The 12,384-nt window shown below is 43.8% G+C and overlaps 1 protein-coding gene across 1 annotated transcript in view; it reads right to left on the bottom strand.

Moving 5' to 3' along the window:
* The window catches only part of POT1 (protection of telomeres 1), a 144,148-nt gene that overhangs the window by 67,594 nt on the left and 64,170 nt on the right, over positions 1 to 12,384 (bottom strand). Inside the window, exon 6 of the mRNA XM_073619764.1 lies at positions 7,863 to 8,032. Within this exon, the coding sequence (XP_073475865.1) occupies positions 7,863 to 8,032 (170 nt within the window). The remainder of the gene's footprint in view (positions 1 to 7,862; positions 8,033 to 12,384) is intronic.

Genomic DNA, 12,384 nt, shown 5'->3' with positions numbered 1-12,384 from the left:
GTGCAAAAAAAAAAAAAAAAAATTTGTCTCTTTCCCGCAACTTGTGTCGCAATATAAAATATTCCATGGACTCGACATGCCTCTAAGCAAATAGCTTGGGGTGTCTACTTTCCAAAATGGGGTCATTTGGGGGGGTTTTGAACTGTCCTGGCATTTTATGCACAACATTTAGAAGCGTATGTCACACATCACCCACTCTTCTAACCACTTGAAGACAAAGCCCTTTCTGACACTTATTGTTTACATGAAAAAGTTATTTTTTTTTGCAAGAAAATAACTTTGAACCCCCAAACATTATATATTTTTTTAAAGCAAATGCCCTACAGATTAAAATGGTGGGTGTTTCATTTTTTTTTTTTCGCACAGTATTTGCGCAGCGATTTTTCAAACGCATTTTTTGGGGAAAAAACACACTTTTTTAAATTTTAATGCACTAAAACACACTATATTGCCCAAATGTTTCGTGAAATAAAAAAGATGATCTTAGGCCGAGTACATGGATACCAAACATGCTTTACAATTGCGCACAAACGTGCAGTGGCAACAAAATAAATACATTTTTAAAAGCCTTTAAAAGCCTTTACAGGTTACCACTTTAGATTTACAGAGGAGGTCTACTGCTAAAATTACTGCCCTCGATCTGACCTTCGCGTTGATACCTCACATGCATGGTGCAATTGCTGTTTACGTTTGACGACAGACCGCCGCTTGCGTTCGCCTTAGCGCAAGAGCAGGGGGCGACAGGGGTGCTTTTTTTTTTTTTTTTCTTTATTATTTTTTTGCTTTTTCATCTTATTTTTAAACTGTTCCTTTCATTTTTTTTTTTTTTTTTTTTTTATCATTTTTATTGTTATCTCGGGGAATGTAAATATCCCCTATGATAGCAATAGGTAGTGACAGGTACTCTTTTTTGAAAAAATTGGGGTCTATTAGACCCTAGATCTCTCCTCTGCCCTCAAAGCATCTGACCACACCAAGATCGGTGTGATAAAATGCTTCCCCAATTTCCCAATGGCGCTATTTACATCCGGCGAAATCTAAGTCATAAAATGCTCGTAGCTTCCGGTTTCTTAGGCCATAGAGATGTTTGGAGCCACTCTGGTCTCTGATCAGCTCTATGGTCAGCTGGCTGAATCACCGGCTGCATTCTCAGGTTCCCTGTTGAGACAGGAGAGCCAGAGAAAAACACGGAAGACGGTGGGGGGGGGGGCATTCCCTCCCACGGCTTGTAAAGGCAGTCTAGAGGCTAATTAGCCGCTAGGATTGCTTTTACATGAAAGCCGACCGCTGGCTGAAAAGAATGATACCAAGATGATACCTAAACCTGCAGGCATCATTCTGGTATAACCACTCAAAGTCGTGAATGGCGTACCTGAAGACAAAAAAATGGTTAACAATAAAGCACAGTAAACGGTAAAGTATAAATAAATACATACCTGAAAAACAAACATGATAAAACATAATAACAATAAAACATTGCAGAATAGAATACAGTAAAAAAGAGCAGAACAATAGAGAGAGAGAATAGAGAGAGAGAACAATAAAACGACAACAATTTTTTTTTTATTTTATATATATATTTTTTTTTTACACTTTTTTTGTAACTAACTTTTATAACGGTAACCGGTTCCAGGTTCGGGTCTCTCAAAATGCGATGGCATCTTGGGAGACCCTGTGAAAGTGTGCCTAGTCTGTGCAATGCTGTACCCTACGCTAATACTCAACTAGTGAATGGTAGCGTTCAAAACATTCACCAATGCAAAGACCAGGATTATCAGGACAGGAGGGACAATAATAGCGGGTGTCACGCCTATATCCGCGCTTGCTGCAGACACGACATCTTTTTTGGGGGGGTTCGTTGGGTAGGGGTACTCGGGAGGACATAAAGAAAATGCCTCTCATGCAGCCGACTGCATTTGGTTGGGGATGTGAATGGGGGAAGTACGGGCTCTGCAGAAGCGGTGGGTTCCCAATTAGGATTGGCGAATGCAGCAGGAAGGGCATTATGGGCATGACGGGCCTGTGTTTGTCTTTTTGGTGGCAGCGGGACACTATTTGTGCTTGCCACCTCACCAGCTTGAACTGCACTTATGGGACTCGCCACGTCACCAAGTGTTACTGCAGTGCTGGTTTGACTACGACCGGGGTGTACTAGGCCGCTGGTGCTTGCCAGTTCACCAAAACGCTACAAAAAAAACTGTTAGCGATCGCAGGGATCAGGCCTGACTCTGCGAACGCTGCAGTTATGCGTTTAGTGTTTTGTAAGTGACAGTGATCGATCGATACTGCACTTAGGTGGGCTGGGCTGGGCGGAGGGGCAAAACGTAGGTGCTAGCAGGTATCTGGGCTGATCCCGCTAACACTGCGTTTTTGGGAACCCTAAACTGCTGGAGACGCTAGTATAGATCTGATCGGATCAGATATTGATCCGATCAGATACTATACCACTAAGGGAGGTGTATGGTGTGTGCGTGGGTGTTAGCGGTACTGGCGCTAACCTGACGCTGCCTGGGGCTGGTGCTTGCTAGTTCACCAAAACGCTACCAAAAAAACTGTTAGCGATCGCAGGGATCAGGCCTGACTCTGCGAACGCTGCAGTTATGCATTTAGTGTTTTGTAAGTGACAGTGATCGATCGATACTGCACTTGGGTGGGCTGGGCTGGGCCGGGCGGAGGGGCAAAACGCAGGTGCTAGCAGGTATCTGGGCTGATCCCGCTAACACTGCGTTTTTGGGAACCCTAAACTGCTGGGGACGCTAGTATAGATCTGATCGGATCAGATATTGATCCGTTCAGATACTATACCACTAAGGGAGGCGTATGCTGCGTGCGTGGGTGTTAGCGGTACTGGCGCTAATCTGACGCTGCCTGGGGCGACGCATATCACCGCCGGGTGATCGGGGGGCTAAACCTTTATTCGGTAATAAACGGCGGGTTCCCTGACACTATAAAAAATAAACGAACTAACCAGCGTCACCCGTAACGGTTATACGGTGATCAGTGGTGAAAGGGTTAACTAGGGGGCAATCAAGGGGTTAAAACATTTATTAGATAGTATATGGGGGTCCCTGTCACTATAAAACGCTGACGGCGAACCTAAATATTTACCTCACTAACTAGCGTCACCAGCGACACTAATACAGCGATCAGAAAAATGATCGCTTAGCAACACTGGTGACAGGGGGTGATCAAGGGGTTAAAACTTTATTAGGGGGGGTTAGGGGGGTATCCTAGACCTAAAGGGGGGTAATACTCACTGTTCCAACACTGTAACTGTCACAAACTGACACCAATCAGTAATCAGAAAAAAAAAACAAAAAAAAAACAAAAAACTGCTGGTGTCAGTTTGTGACAGGGAGGGGGGAAAAACACACACTTTTTTAAATTTTAATGCACTAAAACACACTATATTGCCCAAATGTTTCGTGAAATAAAAAAGATGATCTTAGGCCGAGTACATGGATACCAAACATGCTTTACAATTGCGCACAAACGTGCAGTGGCAACAAAATAAATACATTTTTAAAAGCCTTTAAAAGCCTTTACAGGTTACCACTTTAGATTTACAGAGGAGGTCTACTGCTAAAATTACTGCCCTCGATCTGACCTTCGCGTTGATACCTCACATGCATGGTGCAATTGCTGTTTACGTTTGACGACAGACCGCCGCTTGCGTTCGCCTTAGCGCAAGAGCAGGGGGCGACAGGGGTGCTTTTTTTTTTTTTTTTCTTTATTATTTTTTTGCTTTTTCATCTTATTTTTAAACTGTTCCTTTCATTTTTTTTTTTTTTTTTTTTTTATCATTTTTATTGTTATCTCGGGGAATGTAAATATCCCCTATGATAGCAATAGGTAGTGACAGGTACTCTTTTTTGAAAAAATTGGGGTCTATTAGACCCTAGATCTCTCCTCTGCCCTCAAAGCATCTGACCACACCAAGATCGGTGTGATAAAATGCTTCCCCAATTTCCCAATGGCGCTATTTACATCCGGCGAAATCTAAGTCATAAAATGCTCGTAGCTTCCGGTTTCTTAGGCCATAGAGATGTTTGGAGCCACTCTGGTCTCTGATCAGCTCTATGGTCAGCTGGCTGAATCACCGGCTGCATTCTCAGGTTCCCTGTTGAGACAGGAGAGCCAGAGAAAAACACGGAAGACGGTGGGGGGGGGGGCATTCCCTCCCACGGCTTGTAAAGGCAGTCTAGAGGCTAATTAGCCGCTAGGATTGCTTTTACATGAAAGCCGACCGCTGGCTGAAAAGAATGATACCAAGATGATACCTAAACCTGCAGGCATCATTCTGGTATAACCACTCAAAGTCGTGAATGGCGTACCTGAAGACAAAAAAATGGTTAACAATAAAGCACAGTAAACGGTAAAGTATAAATAAATACATACCTGAAAAACAAACATGATAAAACATAATAACAATAAAACATTGCAGAATAGAATACAGTAAAAAAGAGCAGAACAATAGAGAGAGAGAATAGAGAGAGAAAACAATAAAACGACAACAATTTTTTTTTTATTTTATATATATTTTTTTTTTTTACACTTTTTTTGTAACTAACTTTTATAACGGTAACCGGTTCCAGGTTCGGGTCTCTCAAAATGCGATGGCATCTTGGGAGACCCTGTGAAAGTGTGCCTAGTCTGTGCAATGCTGTACCCTACGCTAATACTCAACTAGTGAATGGTAGCGTTCAAAACATTCACCAATGCAAAGACCAGGATTGTCAGGACAGGAGGGACAATAATAGCGGGTGTCACGCCTATATCCGCGCTTGCTGCAGACACGACATCTTTTTTGGGGGGGTTCGTTGGGTAGGGGTACTCGGGAGGACATAAAGAAAATGCCTCTCATGCAGCCGACTGCATTTGGTTGGGGATGTGAATGGGGGAAGTACGGGCTCTGCAGAAGCGGTGGGTTCCCAATTAGGATTGGCGAATGCAGCAGGAAGGGCATTATGGGCATGACGGGCCTGTGTTTGTCTTTTTGGTGGCAGCGGGACACTATTTGTGCTTGCCACCTCACCAGCTTGAACTGCACTTATGGGACTCGCCACGTCACCAAGTGTTACTGCAGTGCTGGTTTGACTACGACCGGGGTGTACTAGGCCGCTGGTGCTTGCCAGTTCACCAAAACGCTACAAAAAAAACTGTTAGCGATCGCAGGGATCAGGCCTGACTCTGCGAACGCTGCAGTTATGCGTTTAGTGTTTTGTAAGTGACAGTGATCGATCGATACTGCACTTAGGTGGGCTGGGCTGGGCGGAGGGGCAAAACGTAGGTGCTAGCAGGTATCTGGGCTGATCCCGCTAACACTGCGTTTTTGGGAACCCTAAACTGCTGGAGACGCTAGTATAGATCTGATCGGATCAGATATTGATCCGATCAGATACTATACCACTAAGGGAGGTGTATGGTGTGTGCGTGGGTGTTAGCGGTACTGGCGCTAACCTGACGCTGCCTGGGGCTGGTGCTTGCTAGTTCACCAAAACGCTACCAAAAAAACTGTTAGCGATCGCAGGGATCAGGCCTGACTCTGCGAACGCTGCAGTTATGCATTTAGTGTTTTGTAAGTGACAGTGATCGATCGATACTGCACTTGGGTGGGCTGGGCTGGGCCGGGCGGAGGGGCAAAACGCAGGTGCTAGCAGGTATCTGGGCTGATCCCGCTAACACTGCGTTTTTGGGAACCCTAAACTGCTGGGGACGCTAGTATAGATCTGATCGGATCAGATATTGATCCGTTCAGATACTATACCACTAAGGGAGGCGTATGCTGCGTGCGTGGGTGTTAGCGGTACTGGCGCTAATCTGACGCTGCCTGGGGCGACGCATATCACCGCCGGGTGATCGGGGGGCTAAACCTTTATTCGGTAATAAACGGCGGGTTCCCTGACACTATAAAAAATAAACGAACTAACCAGCGTCACCCGTAACGGTTATACGGTGATCAGTGGTGAAAGGGTTAACTAGGGGGCAATCAAGGGGTTAAAACATTTATTAGATAGTATATGGGGGTCCCTGTCACTATAAAACGCTGACGGCGAACCTAAATATTTACCTCACTAACTAGCGTCACCAGCGACACTAATACAGCGATCAGAAAAATGATCGCTTAGCAACACTGGTGACAGGGGGTGATCAAGGGGTTAAAACTTTATTAGGGGGGGTTAGGGGGGTATCCTAGACCTAAAGGGGGGTAATACTCACTGTTCCAACACTGTAACTGTCACAAACTGACACCAATCAGTAATCAGAAAAAAAAAACAAAAAAAAAACAAAAAACTGCTGGTGTCAGTTTGTGACAGGGAGGGGGGGGGGTGATCGGGGGGCGATTGGGGGGGGGATCGGGGTGTTTTGTGTGCCTGGCATGTTCTACTGTGTTGTGTAGTGTTGGTGCACTCACAGTGAAGTCTTCTCTCCTCGGCGCTGCAACGGAATACCGAGCCGAGGAGAGATGACATCATTTCCTTTGCTGCTGTTTAGCATACAGCAGCAAAGGAAGTGATCTGATTGGCCGGCGGCGATCGCGAGGGGGGGGCCACGAACGGATGGCCTCCCCCTCATCTCCGATCGCCGGGGGACCAAACGGGACCGCCTCGGGCGGCGGGGGGGGGGTCCGATCGGACCCCCCACCCGCGGGAGGCAAATCATGTACATGTACGTAATTTTGCCTGTCTGTGCCGCCTTGCCGACGTACATCGGCGTGAGGCGGTCCTTAAGTGGTTAATAATAAAAATTCCATAAAACTATCCCCTATTTTGTAGGCGCTATAACTTTTGCGCAAACCAATCAATATACGCTTATTGCGATTTTTTTTACCAAAAAAATGTAGAAGAATACATATTTCGGCCTAAACTGAGGAAAAAAATAGTTTTTTTATATATTTTTGGGGGACATTTATTATAGCAAAAAGTAAAAAATAATGTGTTTTTTTCAAAATTGTCGCTCTTTTTTTGTTTATAGCGCAAAAAATAAAAACCACAGAGGTGGTCAAATACCACCAAAAGAAAGCTCTATTTGTGGGGAAAAAAGGACGTCAATTTTGTTTGGGTGCAACGTTGCACGACTGTGCAAACGTCAGTTAACGTGATGCAGTGCCAAATCGCAAAAAGTGCTCTGGTCAGGAAGGAGGGTGGAAACTTCCGGGGCTGAAGCGGTTAAATATGTCCTACTAGTCAAGCTTTTTGACCATCACTCATTTTAATTTTCTCTCTCTAGAAATTGAGCTCAAAAGAAACGGCATCTTCCATATTGCAATCTTTAAAGTGGTTGTAAATCTCTGACATGAAATATGAACAAAGCATATCCTTCTATAATGTGTACTTGTCTCAATTCAAAGCACTGAGTGTGATTTCTGTTTGTTGCCTCATTGCTCTGCCATGTGCATGATTTATTTCTGACAGGTTGTACTGACCCGGAGAGATCAATGGGGCGAGGGAGGAGTCCTCCAGCCTGTGACTGACAGCCTCAGCTGCACTTTTTACTGCACTTTACTATGAGATTGTGTAGAAGGGAGTGTATATCTCTTCCCTCCAATCTGATCTCAGATTACACTAATTTCTCTTCTCTGAGCTGTGCAGTGTGTGATCACATGTGGTCATATTCTGGCCTCCGTGCCTATGGAAGCTCAGAACTGCTGTGTAAATTCTGGACTTTGAACTGACGTAGAGGAAAGAGGACTACAGATAAACAGGTAGAGTGTTTGATTAATCTCTGTGTATCACCAGAGGCCAGTCACTTTGATGGGTATATGTAAGCGTTCACAACCACTTTAACAGAAGGGCTTTTGTCCTGGATTAAATGCAAGAGAATATGCCACATAAAATGAGGTAGTATTTATACAGACATACTTTTGCAGTTCTTGTACATCTATGTCATTTTCAGGGAGAATGGTTATGCCTCGTCCATACAATGTCCCTCCATGCAGGTGAAATTCCAGATATGAATTTTGAGCTTGATTTTCATTACAGGTGTTATGTAACTTTGCATGCAAATTTTGAATTACAATGTAACTTCCAACCTGCATGTGAGTGGAAAAATGTAATGCGTGTTACATGAGAAAAACAGTAAGTAAAAAAATAATAAAATGATACTATATAAGCAATGATACTGTACAGTGCATGTGGAAAGTAAACACAGCGCTTCACTTTTTCCACATTTTATGTTATGTTACTGCCTTATTCCAAAATTGATTCAATTCATTATTTTCCTCAATATTCTACAAACAATACCCCATAATGACAATGTGAAACAAGTTTGTTTGAAATCTTTGCAAATTTATTAAAAATTAAAAAAAAAAAAAAATATATCACATGTACATATGTACATACAGAAGTGAGTACACCCCTCACATTTTTGTAAATGATTTATTATATCTTTTCATATGACAACACTGAAGAAATGGTACTTTGCTATAATGTAAAGTAGTGCGTGTACAGCTTGTATAACAGTGTAAATTTGCTGTCCCCTCAAAATAACTCAACACACGGCCATTAATGTCTAAACTGCTGGCAACAAAAGTGAGTTCACCCCTAAGTGAAAATGTCTAAATTGGGCCCAATTAGCCATTTTCTCTCCTTGGTGTCATGTGACTCATTAGTGTTACAAGGTCTCAGGTGTGAATGGGGAGCAGGTGTGTTAAATTTGGTGCTATCGCTCTCACTCTTTCATACTGGTCACTGGAAGTTCAACATGGCAACTCATGTCAAAGAAGTCTCTGAGGATCGGAAAAAAAGAATTGTTGCTCTACATAAAGATAGCCTAGACTATAATAATATTGCCAAGACCCTGAAACTAAGCTGGAGAACGGTGGCCAAGATCATACAGCGGTTTATCAGGACAGGTTCCACTCAGTACAGGCCTCGCCATGGTCGACCAAAGAAGTTTAGTGCACGTGCTCAGCGTCATATCCAGAGATTGTCTTTGGAAAATAGACGTACGAGTGCTGCCAGCATTGCTGCAGAGGTTGAAGGGGTGGGGGGGTCAGCCTGTCAGTGCTCAGACCATACGCCACACACTGCATCAAATTGGTCGGCATGGCTGTCGTCCCAGAAGAAAGCCTCTTGTAAAGATGATGCACAAGAAAGCCTGCAAACAGTTTGCTGAAGACAAGCAGACCAAGGACATGGATTACTGGAACGAAGTCCTGTGGTCTGATGAGACGAAGATTAATTTATTTGGTTCAGATGGTGTCAAGCATGTGTGGCAGCAACCAGATGAGGAGTACAAAGACAAGTGTGTCTTGCCTACAGTCAAGTGTGGTGGTGGGAGTGTTATGGTCTGGGCCTGCATGAGTGCTGCCGTCACTGGGGAGCTACAGTTCATTGAGGGAACCATGAATGACAACATGTACTGTGAAATACTGAAGCAGAGCATGATCTCTTCCCTTCAGAGACTGGGCCGCAGGGCAGTATTCCAACATGATAAGGACCCCAAACACATCTCCAAGATGACCACTGCCTTGCTAGAGAAGCTGAGGGTAAAGGTGATGGACTGGCCAAGCATGTCTCCAGACCTAAACCCTTTTGAGCATCTGTGGTGCATCCCCAAATGGAAGGTGGAGGAGCGCAAGGTCTCTAATATCCACCAGCAGCATGATGTCGTCATGGAGGAGTGGAAGAGCACTCCAGTGGCAACCCGTGAAGCTCTGGTGAACTCCATGCCCAAGAGGGTTAAGGCAGTGCTGGAAAATAATGGTGGCCACACAAAATATTGAGACTTTTGGCCAAATTTGGACATTTTCACTTAAGGGTGTACTCTCTTTTGTTTCCAGCGGTTTAGACATTAATGGCTGTGTGTTGAGTTATTTTGAGGCAACTGCAAATTTACACTGTTATACAAACTGTACACTCACTACTTTACATTGTAGCAATGTGTCATTTCTTCAGTGTTGGAACATGAAAAGATATAATAAAATATTTATAAAAATGTGAGGGGTGTACTCACTTTTGTGAGATACTGTAAGTATTCACAGCCTTTGTCATGACACTCAAAATTGAGCTCAGGTGCATCCGGTTTCCACTGATCATTTCTACAACTTCACTGGAGTCCACCTGAGGTAAATTCAGTTGATTGGACATGATTTGGAAAGGCACACAACTGTTTATATAAGGTCCCACAATTAACAGCGCATGTCAGAGCATAAACCAAGCCATGAAGTCCAAGGAATTGTCTGTAGACCTCTGAGACAGGATTGTATCGAAGCACAGATCTGGGGAGGGATACAGAAACATTTCTGCATTATTTAAGGTCCCAAGTGATCGGGATTCAGCCTCTCAGTGAGGCCTTTGAGAGCCTGAGCCAGCTGCTCCCATGACCTCCACAGCCCAGTGCTCCAGTGAGCCCGGGGAGGCAGAGCAGAGAGCTGTGACTGATAGTAACCAGCTCTCTGCTCACGAAGCTCTGAGAACCGGGCAATCAGCGGTGTTTGATTGCTTGGTTCTCAGTCATAGAGCTGGTGGGGGACCGATGCTGCATCCACCTAGGTAAGTATGATTCCAACAAAAACATTCCCATACTTCTCTTTTAAGCAGTAATAACTCTGGTGCTTGGGATTATCAAGACAAAAATTTTTTTTCAAAACTGCCCAGTAAAAACAATGTTATATAATTTGACACACCCCTGATACAATTTCAATACGCAAACCCTGATCTACATCTATGGCAGTAAAACACCCCTTGTCAACACCAATGACAGGCTACAGGTCCCCTTATAATTGAGAATGACTAGAGACAGAATGCAGTCTCTTGTAGCAGCCTTCTGAGAAGTAAAGTTGTAAAATACTAAAATTATTAAAAAAATTAAACTGAGCAGACTTAATAGTGATATTTACTAAATTATTTTGGTATTCTCTAAATGATGTTACTTGCTGTAAATAATCTGCAAAAAAAAAAAAAAAAAAGCAGATACTAATAGAAAGGTCATAAAGCATAAATAAGCAATAAAAAGTGTCTGAAGTGTAAAAATAAAAACATGCATCTGATATTGCACTGCTAAAGCGAGGGCCCATGCCACTGTCCTTTTTAACCTGTAACTATGGACAATAAAGCTGAACAGGTCACCTTTATTTAGCGTTGTGCTCATAAGTTTACATACCCTGGAAAAATGTATGATTTCTTGGCCATTTTTCAGAGAATATGAATGATAACACAAAAACTTTTCTTTTAATCATGGCTAGTGTTTGGCTGAAGCCATTTATTATCAATCAACTGTGTGTACTCTCTTTAAATCATAATGGCAACAGAAACTACACAAATGACCCTGATCAAAAGTTTACATACCCCCGTGTATTGCCCCTTAAACATCAATGACAGCTTGAGGTCTTTTGTGGTATTTGTGGATGAGGCTCTTTATCTTCTCAGATGCTAAAGCTGCCCATTCCTCTTGGCAAAAAGCCTCTAGTTCCTGTAAATTCTTGGCCTGTCTTACATGAACTGCACGTTTGAGATATCCCCAGAGTGCCTCAATGATACTGAGGTCAGAAGACTGAGATGGCCACTCCAGAACCTTCACTTTATTCTGCTGTAGCCAATGACAGGTCGACTTGGCCTTGTGTTTTGAATCATTGTCATGTTGGAATGTAAAAGTACGTCCCATGCGCAACTTCCTGGCTGATGAATGCAAATGTTCCTCCAGTATTTTTTGATAACATACTGCATTTATCTTTCCACCAATTTTGAACAATTTTCCTGTGCCTTTGTAGCTCACACATCCCCAAAAGATCAGCGATCCACCTCTGTGTTTCACAGTAGGAATGGTGTACCTTTCATCATAGGCCTTATTGACTCCTCTCCAAATCTAGTGTTTATGGTTGTGGCCAAAAAGCAAAATTTTGGTCTCATCACTCCAAATGACTTTGTGCCAGAAGGTTTGAGGCTTGTCTCTGTGCTGTTTGGCGTATTGTAAGCGGGATACTTTGTGGCATTTGCGTAGTAATGGCTTTCTTCTGGAGACTCGACCATGCAGCCCATCTTTCTTCAAGTGACTCCTTATTGTGCATCTTGAAACAGCCACACCCTGCCGTCACTGCCCCATCATGTCATCCGGTGATGTCACAAGGGGCAGGGTCACATCACCTGGTGACCACGCCCCATGCCTATATAAGTCGTTGCGCACCGCGCAACCGGCATTACAGCGGGAGAGAGCGTCGTGTCAACATCGGAAGAAGACCGGAGGGAAGAAGACGACGGAGAAGCAAAAGAGCAGGCAAAAGAGCAGAAGATAGCGGAGGAGCCCGGCAGAAGACACCGGAGAGCGGGAGAAGAACTGGAGACCGGGAGAAGAGGCCAGAGAGAGCGGAGAAGTCGGAAGAGACCCCCCAAGTCGGAAGAGACCCCCGGAGCTGCTTAATAAATTACTTTAAAAACCGGTCTA

This window comes from Aquarana catesbeiana, linkage group LG03 (genome assembly GCF_042186555.1).
Source record: "Aquarana catesbeiana isolate 2022-GZ linkage group LG03, ASM4218655v1, whole genome shotgun sequence".
Lineage (NCBI taxonomy): Eukaryota > Metazoa > Chordata > Amphibia > Anura > Ranidae > Aquarana > Aquarana catesbeiana.
Note: the sequence above shows the minus strand (reverse complement) of the source record. Positions and strands in the feature narration are given on the sequence as shown.